General features: G+C 42.6%; 1 protein-coding gene across 2 annotated transcripts in view; it reads right to left on the bottom strand.

Moving 5' to 3' along the window:
* Window positions 1-1,347: 1,347 nt before the first annotated feature.
* Window positions 1,348-19,206, bottom strand: part of ELOVL6 (ELOVL fatty acid elongase 6) — a 67,287-nt gene continuing 49,428 nt past the window's right edge. For both annotated transcript variants that reach the window (XM_048942421.1, XM_048942423.1), the window contains exons 3-4: window positions 7,746-7,897; window positions 1,348-5,075 (exon numbers count right to left, since the gene is read on the bottom strand). In XM_048942421.1, coding sequence (XP_048798378.1) covers window positions 4,651-5,075; window positions 7,746-7,897 — 577 coding nt within the window. In that variant the 3' untranslated portion in view covers window positions 1,348-4,650. The remainder of the gene's footprint in view (window positions 5,076-7,745; window positions 7,898-19,206) is intronic.

The following is a 19,206-nucleotide window of genomic DNA, read 5'->3' as shown; positions in this document are numbered from 1 at the left end:
GGTCCCTTCCAACCCCTGCCATTCTGTGGGATTCCATGAAAATGTATTGAAATAAAAGAGTAGAAACACACTGATAGTGCTGAGCTGTATTTCTTCTCTTTTAGAAGGCTCATTGAGATGGCTCTTGGAAATAGGACTGAGGACTAATGCCAGGGTCTGGGCGGTTCGTGTCACTGCTCTCTGAACCAACCACACTGCAATAGACTGAAGCAAAGCTGGTGGACATCTCCGGGCACATCACTAGCAATCTCATTTTCTGCAGGTATTCAGCCACACGCTGAGCTTATGTGGCACAGTCTGCACTGTGCTGAGCTTTCTTCCTCAACCAAAGACACGGTTCTGCATTTATGCCTTGTGTATCAATAGCTCTATTTCTAGTTCTGAAGTACAGAGACAGAATGCAAATACTGGAGACATTATGGCACATGCTTACAAAGGCTGCTGTGTCATGGCCACATTAACTGGCGCCTTACACTGGCTGTTACCTGAAAACCTGATATCGTTCTCCTGGGTGTCGTTGCTCTCAGTTCATCCATTCTCCTACATTTTTCTTTTTAGGAGAGAAAAACGACAGGCCCAGCAGTTAAAGCACAGACCAGCGGACCGCAGGAGGCCTTTGGCTGCAGCCTCCTTCCATCGTGGCCCAGCCTGGGCCCTGCACAGCATCATGGCAAGCAGGCCACTGTGCACGAGTCAGTCCAGCGAGTGGCTCAGCCCTGTCCTCAAAGCTTCCTCCCTACCCAGGCACTGACTGGTCTCCACTGCCACCTCACCTGCAGTTCATGCTCCCCTACAACACAGGCTTTGTTTATCCCTGCTGTTCAGCTGGACCTCTTCGAGTGATTCCTTTCACACGCTTAAGCCCTTATGGTAAGACAATGCTTTTAATCATTTCCTCTGAAATAGTGGTGAAAGATGTCTTTGGGAAGCAGCCATTTACGTGTTATCAGTGAGCTGAGACACACACCATTTGTGACTGACCTACAGGAGTCTTGTCAGCATGAGGACTTTCCTTCTCCTCACAGACACAGCTGGAAGGAACTTTGCAATTACCCAAATTCTTGGTGTTTCCCAACAAATCCTGCTCACAGCTGCTTACAGGTAAGCATGCACAACCCTACTTTTATTTCAGTACACTAGATGAATGTGTCAGACACAAAGCGCAGACGTCAGTCCTGGCAAACTGACCTTATCATCAGTGTAACCTGCCTGAGTTCAGCAGTGAATCTCCTGACAGCATTGTGGTTACTGTCACAGTCCCGTAATTTTTAGTGCACTGTGCAAGCTGTAGTCTCCCAATGCATGTGTGAATATGGCAGAACTGCAGCTTTACTTAAAGTTATTGCCAAAAAAAAAAAAAAAAAAAAGGATTCTGGTAGTGACAGAATAGTGTGCAAGTGTGGCTGCAAGGTTTAAACTAGGGGAAATAAGTAGAACCCAATTAGCTGTGTTTGGGTTGGAACAGCTGGAACATTAGAGATGACTGCCTCGCTGTTCAAGTACATGGGCTAAAAGTGATGTCTAAATATCAAGAATGTGCTTTTTAGAGGGGGAAAAAAAAACAACCAAAAAGGAAAAAACAGTATATGTTGACTTTGGTCATATCCTCAACTTCTTTAATGTTAGTTGCCACACTTGCCTCCAGTGTAAAATCTCAGAGAAGCTCCATGGCCAGTTGGAACTGGCATGTAGAAATGCCTCTGTGACATGCCAGTTCCAACTTCTGATGGCAGATGTAATCCTCATTTATTCCTTACGTGTCCGATCTTGCTGTTCCTTCCCTACACACATACTCGCCAGCAAACCTATCCTCCCACTGGACTCCCTCTCCCCTCTGGTTTCCCTACACATCTGGGGTACACCTGTACTGCATCTGGAGGAGGCCGATAGGCCAACCCCTGGAGCCACTGACCAGGCAGCATAGGAGGGACCTGGCCCGTGGGATGGCTGTGACCATCTCGAGGTCTAACCTGAGACCTCACAGGGATGCGGGCAGATTGGGAGCAAACAGTGCCTGTGAGGGCTTTCAGGGAATGGGGGTAAAATGCCTGTTCTGTTCAACTCAGTGTCAGCACTGCCACCATTTCCATCTGGCACACACAGAATGCTTCCCTCCTCCTTCTCCCCCCAACCCCCCCCCCATGCGATTAAGGAACACAGTGTACAAAACACAGTGGGTTGTTTGCACACTCATTAGCAACCCATCCCACTTTCTGTCTGTGTAAAACTTGGGCTACAGGTCTTCCCTTAGCTGTGGTATCACTTCCTATTTGTAAAGCTTCTTGGACTTTTAAGCCTCTACCTGCAATCCTCCAGCTACCAGGGGTTGCATGCAGCTCCTTGCGTGGCATGATGGGGCCACTTCCCATCTAGGGTGTAGGTAACCTGAAATTTGGGTTTTCCCGGTTACTCAGTCTTCATAGCCTGGTTCTTAGCCAGGGCAAAATTAAGCATGAGGATAAAGGCTTACTCAGCATTACAGTTATCTACTCCCAGGCTGTAAAACAAAATGGTTTACACATTTAATTGGTTTTGCCTATTGTTTCCATGTACACAGTAGTTCTATTAATGAATATCATAGCTTCATTACTGGATATCACATTTTGCTGCTTGTTGTGTACCATAAAATAACGTCAGCACATCAATAACTTAAATAACACAAATGTAAACATCTTTTCTGCTTGTTATAATTATGATTTCGGCCTACGGAGGCTTTTTGATTTGTAAGACCATTCACATAACATGGAATGTAACTTTATTTGTTTTTCTCTTGTATATAATGAGACACCAAAAGCCCTTGTCATCTCTTAACAGGATACTAAAGCAGCTCTGTTTCATGAATGACAGCACAATTAAAGCTAAAAATCAGAATTTAAAAAAAAAAAAACCCTTTGCACTGTACAATCTCAAATTAAAACAAGAAAGATAATGACAATCTTTTGCATTAGCCAGGAAATGTGATTCTCTGCCGCTGGGCTTTTTTCTTGCTGACAATTCACAGAATGTGTATATGGGTGTAGTTATAGGTGTGTGTATTCTACGCAGAACAGCAGTCCCTATTTTGTTGATCTAGTTCTTCTAATTGTTTAGTTAAGCTACCTAACTGATACAATTTAGAGTACTACATTAACACATTTAACATCAAGTTTACATACTTGCGTCTTTGAAATACTAGGAACTTTTACACATTTTATTTGGCTTTGTAAGGACTGGAATATCACAGATAATGCAATCTATTCATCTTTGAGAGAATATGGCTGTTATCAACTAGCTCTCTAAGGTTCAGAGTGAAACACATTTCTCCTTATTTCTGTAGCCGACTGCGGAGAAGAAGAGCGTCTTCTTTAGTGGTCAGTCTGATGTTACAGTACCGACTCTGCAGAGAGAGAGATACATGTTTAATGAAGAACAATTCTCTCTGGACATTAGAGCTAAGCCGTTGCAGCAAAATCACTCCGCTCAGACTAATTTCCTATACCGATCCCAAGAAAATCTTATTCCAGGCATGTTTTGCAGTAGTATCTCCATGTGACCAGAGGAGGGCTCTTGGCACATCTTCACCCAGCCTGGCAGGTGCGTGCTGAGGCACAGAGCCACCCAGCGCTGCCCGGTCCTGCACTCTTCCCCTCGCCTCACCTCCCGGGTCCACCCGACGCACGGTTTGGGAATCAATGGGAAGAGGCGTCGCTCACCGCTCGCTGGCTAGAGTGGCTTCTCATTTCCCCTCATTCCATTCCGTGTTGCTGTGGGTTGAGATTGATGGATAGTTCTTAAAAATCGTGTTTCAGGAGTTGCCTCCCTCTCCTTCCTGAACATTCATCTGCTATTAGCCCCTGGTAATTTAGCATATATTGGTTGATTTAACCCTCTGTGTCTTATCCTGCTGCAGAAACTCCTTGCCTTTAGCTGAAAAGCGCACCTGGAAAATGCACTTGCTGAGATATGTATTGCAACAGCGTTCCTTTTCACATTAGGCTCTTGTACAAGTCCTGCTCCTTCCTGCACCCCAGAGAGGTGCCTGCCTCCCAGCTCTACTCCCTTGGCACAGGACAGAGCAGAACACTCAATCTCTTCTCACTGCCATTCATGACCACAATGGAGTTCAACCGCTTTCCACACAGGTGTACGTGACATCCTCTTGGGGCTTCATTTTGGCTAAATCTTTTATAGAAAAGATTTTAATTTCACAATCCTACCATTAACGTAAATGTTTTGTTTAAGTTTAATGCTGAAAAACTATTAGAAAGAATTTAGCAACTTTTTTTCACAATAAAATTCTTTTCCATCCCAGGGAAACACAGTTTATTTAATGTACTTTATTTTTCCCCCTCAATGTTATTCCTTTCTGCTTTTCTTCTCTTTTCTTCTCACTTTTTTTTCTGTTTCTCCTTTTCTTCTTTCTTTTCTGGAGCAGGCAGGTACAAGAAGGAAGGAGTCTTTCATCAGCAGTCCTTTGAATTAGAGTAAATTGCAGTGAGTCCTCACCATGATAGGATCATAAACTTACTGGGTTAAACCAAGCTAACTTTCCCTAAGCTGCCAAGTTTTAGCTGCACCATACATATATGTGTTTCCTTGTGCCATTTTCTTTTCTTGTAATTTTGTTTTTCTTGATGACCCTGAGCTATGGCTTCTGTCTCATTCTCACCACTAGTCAACCTTCTTTGCTTTTGTGGTTTTGCCAATATAGGCCTCAAAGAAAAAATGGCAGAAGAGCACAAAGTAGCTGAGGTACATGAGAGAGGACCAGATGATGTTCTGCACATGGGAATGGCACTGGCCATGCTGCATCCAGGAGAAGACCAGGTAGTTGATTACACAGCCGACCAACATCTGGGTGATCTGCGACAAGGTGATGAACATGGCAAACTTGCGTGAGACTCTGAAGCCAGCAGCCCGCAAGGCATAGTAAGAGTACATAACAGCGTGCACTCCATAGTTCATGGTCATAAACCAGCCACCGCCAGCCACCATGTCCTTGTAGGAATACCAAGAATAAAGTAACACAGTAATGTGATGGTACCAGTGTAAGAAGATGAGCTTCTGTTTTCTAAGAATAATGAATATTGTATCTCCTGTAACAAAAAGAAAAAACAGAAAAGAAAAAAAAGGGAGGGGAGGAAATGAGAAACACATCAAACACAGTTACTAAATTCTGCAATGCTCTCTTCCCATTCCTCCTGCTAGAGTATATGCTTTTGGAGCATGAAAGAGCACCTCAGCAACTGAACTCAGAGCTTGTCAGATCCGAACGCCAGCTTGGGTCTCGTATCTTGGTGCTTTTTGGAAAACCCAAGAATCCCCTTTTTGTTGACTGGACATCCCCTGTTTGAATACTCCACAGGTCTTTGCTGTAAACATAATCTGTAAAAGCCTGAAGTGAGGCAGGTGGACATACATGCACCACCTCCAACTGTCAGGCTGTCCATTGTGCACTGTGACTACAAGAAAAAAGCAGAGAGCACACTACAGCACAGTGGTTTGAATGTCTACCTGCAACTGGCTCTAATTAAATGTTATTATGCAAAAGCTATTGTGTACATTACTGAAGGTATGTAATTGCCTGAAAAAAAAAAAAGCTTTTAAAAAGAAATTTGGTTTATATTGAAATGAATATTCTCTCTGTAAACTCATGTTACTGTTTTAGAAAAGCAAATTTTATTCCTCATTCCTGCCTTTTTCTTTCTTCTGCTTCTCGAGATTGCTCTGAGCATCCTAATTAGATCTAACCTATACATAATTAGATACAATGAATATATATGTATCTACTTATGTGCTACTGTTATAGACAGTGTTTCCAAACAGGTATCTTGAGATTTGAATCAGGGGCCTTATTTCTACATATATATCCCTGAAAATCCAAATAAGAGTATCAGTGAGGGCTGGAACTGAAACTGCACCATCTGCACAAGGTCTCCAATAAGCCATAATACTTCTGTTTATCTCATTAACTACAAGATGTTGACTCACATTTCAATAAGTAATCATAGGACCAATTTATTGTTGATGCGTAGTTCGAGCTGACGTCCTCCAGTTTTAACCAAATGAGATTTCAGTGGTTTTGCAGTAATTTAAGCAGCAGGAAACCAAAAGATTCTGACACAGCAAAATAAATGGTGCCTGTCGCTCCCAGTGTTTATGCTGATGAATTGCAATCCTGTAATTTGCTGAATCAAATTGTCTACTGAAAGGTAAAGACTTATTTTGCTGCACACCTGAACACAGTGAATTCTGCAGCCCTTTGAGGTTTGGCAAAGGCATCCTCCTAAAGGAAAGCTGGAAGGCTGCTGAATCACTGTCTTCTTCCTGTTAAAACAATCCTCTCTTACACTAATAAGCTGTGGGATCAGAACACACACAGATGGGATGTTAAGTTGGCTTTGGCATGCATATCATAAGTATCATTACAAATAAATCACTGGAGAGACAGCCGTTTATAAAAAGCCGCATCACACTGGATTTGGGATTTAAAAAGCCAGGGATGTTGTGGGAAACTGACTTCTATCTAAAGATAGCTTTCAGCATTCAGAAGAAGCACATTACTGGTCGTAATTGTATGCCCACACATACATTTAAGGATGAATGCTGCAGAATGGAGGTAGCTTCTTGCCAACACAACGGCTCTAGCCCAGCCTCACACCAATATCCACAGGGTGGGTGGCTGCCAGTGATGCTACTCAGATTTGTCTGCAATCACTAACTACTTCAGTAGTGATTAGCCAGGCCTAGTAGTGATGAAGGGAATACCAAGGGATTTTTTCTCAACATCTGTATCATGTTCATGAAGTTTACTGGTCCCTTGGGGATGAACCTGGATGTACAGATCTTCTGCATGAACTTGCAAAGCATGAGACCCCAGCTAAGAGCAACACTGGACTTGTATCTCCTGCTGCTGGAAGATGTGGGGTAACAAACAAAAATACAAAGCACATGAAGAGTGCTTGACTGGCAAGCTTGGATATTGGAAGGGTGGCAGTGTGTTCCTGGCAAATTGTTGTAGACATGAAAAAAAAACCATCTCTAGAACTACGACTCTAACTGATGTTTCCTAATGGAGACTTCTTATTAGCTTTTCCTGGTTTTCATTCTACCTACAGCTCTTACTGTGTCAGGATGCCAAATACCCTTGAGTAGTGGCCACTTGCAGATGAAGACAATGTGTAACAGCAGGAGCTCTAAAGCGGAACAGGTAAGCCTTTTGCAGGATGCCTCACAACTGTGAATCCATAGCTGATGTCCAGCTGTTGTTAGATAGCTAAAATCTATGGCTGGCAGATAGGCTACATAAATTAATGTGCAGGTTGGTGATGAGGCAGACTCCAGTCCTTTAAATACACTGGAGCTTAGTTGAGGACTTGGACCTACCTGTTCTGTTACCTGAAACTAGCGTCATCACAGATGTGCTGACAAAGGCTAGAAGAAAGCTCAGAAAGCTGAGCTGTAGTTTCAGCTTTGAAGATGTGTCTAAATGAGGCATACTTTGGAGACCTCCATCTGGACAGTCTGAGGTGTATATAAATACATGAGATTGTCCAGTATGACTAGAGCAACCAATATAAGGCCTTTATGCTCTGCCAAATTAATTGCAAAAAAAGCAGTTTTGAAACAACGACAAAGGCCCAGCTCCTTTTCAGAAAAACTGGCAGAGAGGCAGAGGAGAAAGAACAGCACTGAACTTGATGGCATTTAGAGAGAATGCTCTCTTCGTTCTGCTCTGGAGAGAAATAGGAAGACAGGGTACTCACCTAGTTCAGGTGCTTTGCTTAGCACAAATGCATATGCCCAGAATTTGCTGACAGGTCCAATGTAAAAACTCTGGTCACACACTGACTGCTTCAGGCCTTTGGTCATCAAAATGTACAGCATGTAAGGAGCAGTTCGAACAGCACCGAATATACTTTAAAACAAAAAGAGAAAAATGAAGAAAGTTGAGTAGATACTTGGCATCTACATGTGGTCACTTCAATTCATTATGAGGAAAAAAATGCCATAGATGTGCTGAAAAAAAATGAGCTTGAGACAGCCTTAAAGTTGGATAACTCTTCTGGCTTCTAGGAAGGTATTCTGAACTCATATTTGCAAAGTGGACTGCAGTAGTATTCCCTGATGAAAGTCTGGAAAGGTAACATCAATGTTTTTTTATTTCATTACTACAGCAAGGAGTCTTCTGTTTTCAGGTACAGTTGGAGACCCTAATTCCACTGAAAACAACATGCAGAGTTTTGATTCTAGCTGGTGGCTAGAATATTACAAGACACAAGTTAATAAAGAGCTGCCATCAATACAACCAGGAACAACTCCCTCCTCTGATTTCCTGAGTTTTCTCTTGTCTCTCCCTGTACGTGTTACATCCATGGGAGTTCTGAGCAGTGAAGAAAACAGGCAGGGTGCACAGATTGCAGTGGGATGTTGTGGTCAGGGCTGGTGGTTTGGTGCACATGCTGACTTCATCTCTTAACAGATCATTGCTAACAGAAGAACTGACTGGTTGAATTGTTGTAAACAGCACAGATTCACTCTCATGTCGTCAGTGAGGTGCAAGGTAACAGTGTTCTGTAAATGAGAAACATCATGAAATTTGAAATCATACTAATTAGTGCAATTACAGAGGAGATAGGTTTAGATAACAGAAGACATCCAGCTAATGGAAGGAGATTCTGTCTCAGCAGTGAGGCACTTTGCAGAAGTAATTGCTTCACAAGATCACACTTGCCATTTAACGTTTAACACTGTCACTTGGTGGGCCTTCAAAAGCCATGACGAATACAGAGTGAAACAAGCACCTCTCAGAAAACTGGAGCAAAGAAAGGCCCAAATTCCTCTGGGGTTGAGTACGTCTTCATATCACACATCCCTGTGCTTCTACCCAGGTACACCTTATCTCCCCTCTAACTTCTCTGTGGCCCTGTCCTACCTGTCTTGCTTGGTCAGACTGGATGGTTCAAGTAAATCTGCCAAGCTCTTGATAAACATTTTTATATTATTTGTATAAAGTACTTAGATTTCCAACTCTACAGCATTAATGTAGCCAGTCCCAGTTGCCTGCTGTTAGCAGCAGCACTGCCCTTTGCCCACCCTAGCCCACTGCAAGTTATGCTCCTGCGCTTTTCCATTTTTTTGAGAGAGGTTTGACCGCACTTCAGAAAATTCAGACAATGGGTCAACACTGCCCTGTTCTCCATAGAAGCTACTAATATTAGCTGCTATTTGAATGGTGGTATTTGTTCATGGGTTCCACTGCCAGACAAGTCCTCCTGTTCTCCATGCAAACAAAAAACTCATCCTGCTGTGGTACAGGTTTACAGAAGGTATTTAGGTAAGCCTAGGCTTCCCAACACCCGATGTTTTGCATACATTCCCACCACTAGGCAAGACAGCAGTGGTAGTTCCTCACATACAGATTTTAGACTCATCCATCCCTTCACATAGAAGGGAAAGTGCAGCCCTTCAGATGTCCCCACAGCCTGAAGTGTGGTTCCTCCACAGGATTTTCCCTCCCAGAAGTGCTGTCTGTGCACGTTTTTCTCACGTCTTTCTGGCATCGGTCCCTTCCACCAAGCCTGCTGAAGGAGTTTTGAAACTGGGTGCAACTTGCTCCATGCCTTCCCTCCAGTGTTTCACATATGCTCTGCTTTCCTAGGAGCTGCATTTCTTGTTCTCAAGAAGACAGGAGATTTTCACAGCAATGCGATCAAATCACTTCCTGAGGCACTGAACTCCTCAACTTGGCCAGGGCAGGCTGCTGCTTGCCTCCTGTGTTTCGGGTGGTGGCAAAACCGGGTGGAGGAAGATCGGGTGGAAGAGTTGTTAGCAATACACAACCAGTTACATATTTCTCCCATTCACAAATACTTCAGAGCTGACATTAAAATCGCAAAAAAGGAGAAAGTCTTGAATTAGGAAATCAAACAACTGCAACTATGGGCCTTCGTCTGTAAAGAAATCGTACTGCTTTTCTAAAATATCATATATTATTGAAGTTTTAAAGCCAAGAACTCACAAGCACATACTCAGATAGGAGGAGCACTGGCTCAAGCAACAGGCAGACATTGATTTAACTGCAGGTGACTCAGAATGGATGCCCACGGACTTAATCTGGACTGAAAAGAGAGCAGAAGAGTATTTGCCCTGTGGGGATGGCACAGTCACACTTTGCTGTCCTAGTGATGGCATGCATGTGACTCTTCCTGTCTTTCTGTTAAGCAACAACTGCAGAGCAATCCTTGGAGTGGGTGTACATGGCACATACACACTCATTCTTAATTGCAGCAGGAGTAATTTTGTGGTACAGTGGCTTCCCTAAAGAGAGGTTCATGACTCCAGAAGAAGTGACAATGGTTTAAGGTGGTGTGTCACACACCTGAAATCAGTATCAGTGAAGAACAAACTAGATTTTAGTATAATTCACAAAGGAAGGCTTTATAAATAAGGAAGAGGTAAACTGGAAGTAACTGATCTGGCTGATCCTAGTACATGCCATGGGCAGGTAGCTATTTGTGCCAAAACACTTGCCAAGAGGCACGTACCACCGGAGACAGGAAAAGATCTAGTGTATGCCTGCAAATACACCTTGGATCCGGAGAGCTTGTTGTGTTTCTGCCACTTCATCTTGTTTGCTCTGTGAGGTAAGATCAACCAACACATTTCTATCTTGCAAAGACATGATGTGCAGCAAAGTGATGACACTGCTTGCTCAGTAAATCACTTCTGTTTCATTTTGCCCTTGCCCTGCTCTGTGCTGTAGCTTTTGTGAGGTATTGAAGTGAACTGCTTACCAAAGCAGTCTGTCTAGCGCGAATCATCCACAGGGATTTCAGAAATAAGGTAGCAGTGAATTACTGTACAATTACACCCTTTTGCAACAAGAGAGACTGATCAGAAACAAACTGCACCAGCTAATGCAGCTTTCTCATCTATTCAGACTCAGAATGTCCTACATTCTCCTCCCTCCAGGCAGTGGCTGCTCTGCTAGGCTAACAAATGCCCAGTTGATATTTTGCTGGCTATAACATGAACAAAACGCATCCATGAGTAAAATAAAATCTAAAACTTTTCCCTCATAAACCTGGTTTCAAATGTAGGCCTCAACAGCCATCACATGCATGGGTCAGGGCAGCATTTTTGAAGGAAAACTGAGGACCAGGAACTCCCTGATGTGACAGAAGACAAAAACAGTCAATAGCCAAAGGCTGCTCACTGCTCCATGTTTCCTCCACCCTGCTGTCAGAAACATGGTTTCCGAAAGCCAGAGAGGGCAGCAGGCAGCTGAGACCCCTATTTGACCCCAACTGTCACTGTGGCAGGTCCAGCTCCTCCCATTGCAGCTACTTCCCTACAAGTGGCACTGCTCAGAGCACATCCCAGCCCAGGAGCAACACTGCAGGACTGAGCAGGGAACATGGCTGCTTCATTAAAAATACATATTAAAAAAGCTAAAGAAATCCAGGCTTACATTTATCCCACATCAATGGCATTATTGCATTTTGTAATGTCCTACTCAGACATTACTCATTCTGACAATGTCTTCCTATCTAGAAACAAACCCACACTCCAACTTTTCAGCACGTAATTCAGCACACAATGCAGCAGCATATCCTGAAAGCACTGTGAGATCCACAGAGAGGAAATCCTTTGCTCTGGATTTGTGCCCTAAAAAAAACAAACAATCTGATCCAACACTCCTTGCCTATCCGACAAGGGTATCTGCAGAGACAGTGACCAGAATGAGTGTAAAATACATTAGAAAAAGGTGTCAGAAGCAAAGCGCTTCTATTTTCTAAAGCATGCCCCTGTGCGCTGCAATCTGTGCAGATGTGGCACCAGCAGGGAGCAGCAGGGAGCCCATGGGCAGCAAGACCATGCTGTGCTGCCCAGTACTAGAGAATTACCATAGGGACTTCCTAGGGAATGCTCAGCACAGGCACATGGCCAGGCTGGTCTAGCACCCAGAGCCCCACAGCCTGGCTGGGGGAAAACAAAACCCAAATTCTGTCCCCATCTGCCCAGGAGGCAAGTCACAGAATCTCTGCCAATGCAATTCCTCCAAATGTGGTCCCGGGACACCGAAATTGAGGATAATCAGGGCCCAGGAGAGCAGACATTCCTCACCAACTCTAGCATCCACACAGCTTCGCAGCCCTTCCTTGTCACACCACAACAGTGAGAAAAAAGGAGGCAGCTTTTTTCCATTTTAGCATGCAAAATATTTACAAAGGAAGGACACTGAGTTAGAAAGAGATGTTCAAAGGTCAGCCCCACTGAAGAATACAGCGCTTTCTAAACCTCCTTTGTGATAAATCAGGCTGCATTCAGCTTTCAGGCCTGTTCAGCAAGTGTTCAGCTAGTCAGATCAAGTTTCCTCTCTCCTTTCTGCTTGGTCTCTTAACAAAATCAAATGGCCTTTCTGTGCCCTACTGCATGACACCTGCTATCCTGATGCAGGAGCAAGAGCCTGTAGAGCAGGTGGCGTGTGGCACAAGCACAGGGTGTGTGGGCATCCCTTGGGCTGGCAGTGTGGGGTAGCCTGGAAACATACAGAATATAAGCAGACACTGGGAAAACATACTGAGAAAGCATCTGTATGAAAAGTAACTGTCTGGATTAAGTTTCTTGAACAGAAACACAGCTGAAGCCACCTTCACTAGAAAAGCTCTTAGCCCCCCACTGTATAGCTACCCTTGAATCTGACATGGCCAAGAAACTCAGAAACTCCTGAAATAAAAAGTGGTAAACTAAGACCAGTATGGACAGGCAAAGCAATCAGATCACAATGTACTTGCTACCTTGCTATGGATGGGGTGATGATACTACTAACCAGTGGGAAAGGAGGTAATTCTATGGAGCTGTTTGCTTCCTCCAAACCTAAAATCAATCATAGAATCATAGAATGGCTTCAGTTGTTAAGGGCCTTAAAGATCACACAGTTTGGAGCCCCCTGCCATAAGCTGGTTTGCCCCACAATGTCAGGCTGCCCAGAGCACCACCCAAGCTGGTCTTGAACGTCTCCATGGATAGGGCATCTGCAAGTTCTCTGCCAGGGCTTCACCATCTTCTGAGTAAGTAATTTCTTCCTAACACATGACCTAAATTTCTCTTCTTTTAGTTTAAAGCCATTCCCCCTTGCCCTGTCTGTGTTTACACTCTCTGGTGGCCTCAGGCCCTGCAGGAGAAGTGTCCTAGGAGACAACAAGCTTTTGTGGTAGCAAGGAGAAGACTCTCATACAAAATTTTAGTAGTTACAACAAGAGGTTTATAGCAGCCCACCTTCAAGTCTGTAAAGCAAAATATGAAATCGCATTTCTTTCAGTTCCACCAGGATCTGGCTGCAGTGAGGATCAGGACTTACAGCTGAGTTGAAATCAAAGGGAATGCCCCGGTTAAAGCAGTTACTTGGGTGGTGCAAAATGAAGAAAGGATATTCCAGCTGGGGTTGAGCCCACTGGTTTTTATAGGTGCCTGGGCGCCCATTTGAAGCCTATTGTTCCCAAACACTTTGCGGTAGACATGACAGACAGTTTCAAGGCTGGGGAAGAACTAAAAACATAACAATAACCTTTCAAGAGTATGCAGAGATGACATTTGTTCCCCTACAGGGAGGGAGCTGGCAAGACCTGCCATGAAATACCAGCTTCCTACATAAGAAAGCATGGGCTGAAAGAGAAATACATTTCCTGACTAATTGCCCTTAAACTTCATTGGATGAATCCAGGAATGCATACGGTGTAAAAACTACAAGGTTGCTTTAGGCTATCTATCTGATTGCAAAATCATGGCATCCTTGCAGCACAGTGAGCAACCATAAGCTAAGAAACTGATAATTAACTACAGATAAAACATGGGAAATAACTGGCTGTCATTCAGTGACCTACATGGAATTGATGAATCCTATCTGGATCTCAAGTAGCTCAGTCAGTGCAATAGGACGTACTCTAATCACACAAAAAAAGCAGCCTAGAAAAGGATCTGGCATCCCACGTCCTAAATGGTCAATGTGGTGCAAGGACAGCACACATTAAATTTTTTCTAATTTATTTGAATATATTAATAACTGACTAGAAGAGCCATTTCGTATGTCTGCAGATGGAGATTTAAAATATTTTGTTTGGTTTGTTGAAGTAAGGGTTACATTTTTCAACTAAATGCATCAGCCTCTTGGGTAGTGAAGGATATGCAGTGACAATGTATTCACAAGATTATAGAAAACTTTGGAAAAAATAATACTAGCTAGAAATTTGGCCACGTGTAACATTTACGAGGCATTTCACAAGCATTTAAAAGAGAAGACTTTTTAATAGTGAGTTACTTTGAAATCCAAGAGGCACACTTGTTCAAATGATGGCAGATAAACTGAGCCCAACTGTTATTTTTATAATGGCAGAGAAGACTGACATAAACAGGCTGTTATTTCGCCATCTTTCAACATTTCTGAGGTGCTTTTGAGCAACATCAAGGTTAGATATGGAAAGAAAGAGACCTGGCCCTGCAGAGACTGTTCTTGGCAAACACACACAAACCACCTTCCTGTTTTATCTCCCAGAGCTGGCCCAAGTACCTCACAGAAAAACCCCATCCCCTCATCAAATCTGCTTGTGATGAGAAGGACAACACATTCTCACCACAGAGCAGACCTTCCTTGTTGCTGTACCAAAATTTTGGTCTTATCTGTTTTCCAGCAGTCCAGTGATCTACCACTGCCAGCTTGAGTTGCCCCACAGATACCAGTGCCTCAGCAATATCCAGGCCAGCAATTGCTTTAGCTGAGATGTCTATGTATAAAGATCCGCCAAGAACAAAGCTGTTCTTCAGCTGGATTCCATTCAGGTTTAGACCTAACTTCCTTCAGTCATTTCTTTGTATTGGCATCACCAAGGCTCTCAGCATTGTATCTGTGAATATTTCTGTCCTTAATGGCATTCACTCTTGCAACAGCATTGTAAAGTTGCTAAGCATTGATCCATTTCAAAGACTGAGAGGTAAGGCAAACTGAAATTTAAGTATCCTGTCAAAACAAAATCTGTGCCTGAGCCAGGACAAGCAATGTTGGGCAACATCATGAATTGCATATGGCTCAGCACCTTGTCCATGAGATCTGTTTGACTTCAGCAGGACATCTGACCTCACTCTATAAGTGAAAACTGTATTAGAGAATCCACATAAATGCTCTGGATTGAGGCATTTTCAGAGAAAAGACCTGCATATAAAGCATTTTCTGACCTACCACAGTTTTTTTTCTCACTTTTTAATGCTACTCCCTAAACTTCCAAGTCACAAATTCTCTGTCTTAATCACCCCAGGCAAATCTACATTTTTAAACGGTTTGTAGACATTAATTAAAAAAATAAGATACACAGTCTATAGACATATGCTTCTTAACCCTTTCATCATGGGCACCTCTGATATGTTGGCAGCATACTCTCAGGACATAAAATACAGAGTAATGAGCAGAGACACAGTCAAAGTTCATAAAGCCCTGTTATCCAAGAAACACAAACAGCTGAAAACTTATTTAGGTAGAAGACCAGATAAGAGCAATGCATGCTTGCCCCACACTTTGTTGTACTCCTATTTTTCCTTGACATAGAAGGCTAATACAAACATGGATTTGATTTGACATAGTTGGACATGAGGCACAAACAACAAAAGCCTGTATAATGAGTTTTAAGAGCATCCCTGCTTCTATTTCACTTTGTCTTGCCCCCTAGATTTATGTAGGACCAGATCCCAGCAACCTGTTCTATGTTAGGAGAAAATATTTGAATTCTTTTTCCTTGTGGATTTTTTGCTGCTGTTCTGATTATCATGGTTGCTTCACATATGCTCCTTGCTGATCCCTTTACTCGCAACAGTAAACTCCAGAAGAAAACCAGGCATTTAAAACCACCCTCCTGCAGTTGATCCTGATCCATGCCCAACTCCTTGTGACAGATGCAGATACAAAAACCACACCAGTGAGGTGGAAAATTCTGTGTTAATGTTCTTAAAAACTCATGATTTCCTTTGCTAATGACTTCATTTGATAAAACAGCAGAAAATGTGACTATTTAATGCCATTCAACAGCAAGTGATTCTATGGGAAGTTCATTTCAACAGGCTTCTATCCAAGTCTAGGAAGAAGAAGAGTAAAGACATAACCAAGCCAGCCCAGCCACAGGTGCAGCTACCGGCATGGACAAAAACAGACCCTGAACTCTCACAGTAATAAAGAAAAGCTCATTATTTTAAAGTCAATATGGGGATTTTGCAGAAGCTGGGATTTGCAACTATCATGATGTTGCTGTGCACCTAAGTAGAATTCCTTTCGGCTCTATATTGTTTCTGTTTCACTGGAAAAAATTATGCTACAATTTCTCCATATTTTAATTAAACAAACCATTAATTATTTTCTTGCAGTTGGCACGAACAAGGAAAAAGTATGGAAAAAAACAGCTTAGTTCCATGATATCCCTTTTGCCTATGAAATCTGAACAACTTTAGAAAGCACAATTTCAAAGGTTATGAAACCAGTTTTGAAGAGCACTTGCATTAATCTCATGCTTTAGGAAGAACATAGAACTCATTTTCTCCAACTCATGCACCTGAAAGGCAATAAGGTACCTACAGTCTTCATTGTAACTATTGTAATTAAGAGCACAATTTGCATGCATGACTTGGGGTAATAAGTGCCTTTAGCTTCCTGAACTCCCTGAAAGCTTGAAATGGTGCTTTTGCTCCAACTTGTAATTCCACTTCTGCGGCTGAGGGGACACATCATTTGGAAACATTTGTTTTCTTCCAGAAGGTGTATCTGCTAACTAGAGATGGACTGTCTATGTCGTGGTGCCTCCAAAACACACGGACACAAATAGTTACCCGCTCTGCAAGGGTGCAAGAACACAAAGAATTGGGCAAGCCCCCTGCAGAGAAACCTTCCCTCTAACGCCCTACTGCTCCACTGCTCCTCAGCCTCTCCCCTCTGCCATCCAGAACAGATGGAGCTTATGACTTGCCCACTTTGAGGGTGATGGAGTATTATGGAGGGTGGAATCAAAGCCACTGTATTATCCAAAAAACAAAGGAAAGAAAAAGAAAAAAAAGGAAGGAGGAGTTGAGGAATAACATATGCTTGTCTCAGTGTGACACTCAGCTAAAACCTAGTGGTCAGCAGTACTGAACGTGCATGATGATGGGGTGCTCTAGCTCTGAGTACCATGTGTGCAAGCAAAAGTTCTGCTGATCTTTGCAGTTTTTATCCCAGGTTTAGCCCAAATAATTTTCTTTGCATAAGTTCCCGCATACTTTGAGGTTTGGGCTCGGTCCTATCAAAACCCCAAAGCAAACTTTGGAGAATTCCCCTTCCATCTCTACCCCTCTCATACACAAACCTTGCATTTCAGACCTGCTTGCTGTATCTGACCCAGATGTTTCTCCAGCAAGCTTTTCAATGCAAATCGTCTGAGTTTTCAGTGGGGACCAAACCTGAAGCCAGGCCAGCTCAGAGTGATTTAAAAATTGTGCAAATATTTTACATGGCTCTAAGAAATAATATATCATTTGTGCAGATTTATATACCCATAAGCATATGCATTCATGCCTGGGTGGTTATGACTTTCCCACATGATGAATTATTGGGAAGGAATGGAGGAATTGGAGGTATGTTAAAGTGACAGCTCACTCTGTGGCTTCAATTGAGGGTAGATACTGTGCTCCTTGCTTTTTCGTGGGGCTACTCCCTTCCACCCTTCTCTCATCATAAGATTTCCCAGTCACAATTCACCTGATTCCTAAAACCTTGCTCTTTTTATTGACAAAATTGGAGGAAAACAAAACAAACAAATAACAAAAAAAAAAACAGGCTTATTTGCTTTCCTCTCCAGGGACCTCATTGAGCATCCCAAACAGTGACATCTCCGCGGGGCTCCAGATCAATGGATGCTGTCATTGAGCAATTTTAATCGTGTTAACGCCACAGTAGTGTAAAATCCATCTGATCCTCTCTTGCTAAAGAGCAAGTTCAACACCTCTACCAATTGCTGCAACTGCTCTTGGAAAAGCTTATTTATCCGTGGATAAAAATCAATCTGCAACAGCTACTGTCTTCTGTACTTCACCAAACCTGAATTCTTCCTCCAGGAAATGCAGTTTGATCCCACACCTGCCTTCTTTACAATTGGGATTAGCTATGCTCAGGCAATCCTGAGGAGCAGAGTTCAAAAACAATGCAGCCCCACAGTGTAGGCTGGTGGAGGAGCTTGTCCTGCTTACAAAGAGCCACAGAAAAAAAATGCCAGCATCAGATTCTTATGAATAGTTTTTATAACAGTTATGCTTGGTCATCGCAAAGAAACATGAGAGAACAGCAGAATTTGCTTACAAAGACACCATACGACACTGAAAAACATTTAATTGCTTTCTTGCAAAGAATGAAAAACAGTTTTCCAGCTCTACCTACATATCCCTCTATTTCATCTGACTTCCAAAGAGTCAGCTACAACCCAATCAATAGTAATTACCCGTCTTCTATTCTTTGCCCCTCAATGTTGCTGTTACCTAACAGTGGTCTCTGACCACCTGGCACACTGGACTTGCAGAAACACTATTTCTTGATGAAAGCTGTAATTTCTCAAGCAATAACTCACTCTTCCATCACTAAATAATAACTGGATTCTGGCTGCTGCTGAAGAGCCCCAGCACCCTGCAAAGGCTGTATATACAGTGAGGCAATTTTCTGTTGAGAACTATTTCTTAGTTCTCAGATATTCACTTCAGCAACTTTAAATTGTGGCTAAGATGCTTAAAAAAAAAAAAAAAAAATTCAATTTTCTGCTTAAGCCCTGCATTTGGTGCAAAATCTCGTAAGAATTAAGGAATTCATCTAAGGATTTCTAAAGCAGCCCATGAGGATCCATAAGCACAATGTACCTCTTAAGCAATCTTTAATGAATGCTTTAGGAGCATTTGCACTTGTTCCTATGTCATCACTAAAATTATTCTCAGCATCCAAATGTTATCTCAAGAAAATTTTAGAATAACTAATATTCCAGTGGTTTAAATGATAATCTGAAAAAAGTGACACATCATTTCTGCAGGATAATTTAAAGATACTTACAGGATCAAATGTATCAAGTTGGCAAAGTGACTGCCATGTGTAGCATTGAAATGTATGTATTCAGGAGATTGAAATTATCCTGGGCAAATAAAGCCAAAATATAATATAGTAAAAGATTTAGC

This window comes from Lagopus muta, chromosome 4 (assembly GCF_023343835.1).
Source record: "Lagopus muta isolate bLagMut1 chromosome 4, bLagMut1 primary, whole genome shotgun sequence".
NCBI lineage: Eukaryota > Metazoa > Chordata > Aves > Galliformes > Phasianidae > Lagopus > Lagopus muta.
The sequence above is the reverse complement of the archived record's forward strand: the minus strand, read 5'-3'. Positions and strand labels throughout refer to the sequence as shown.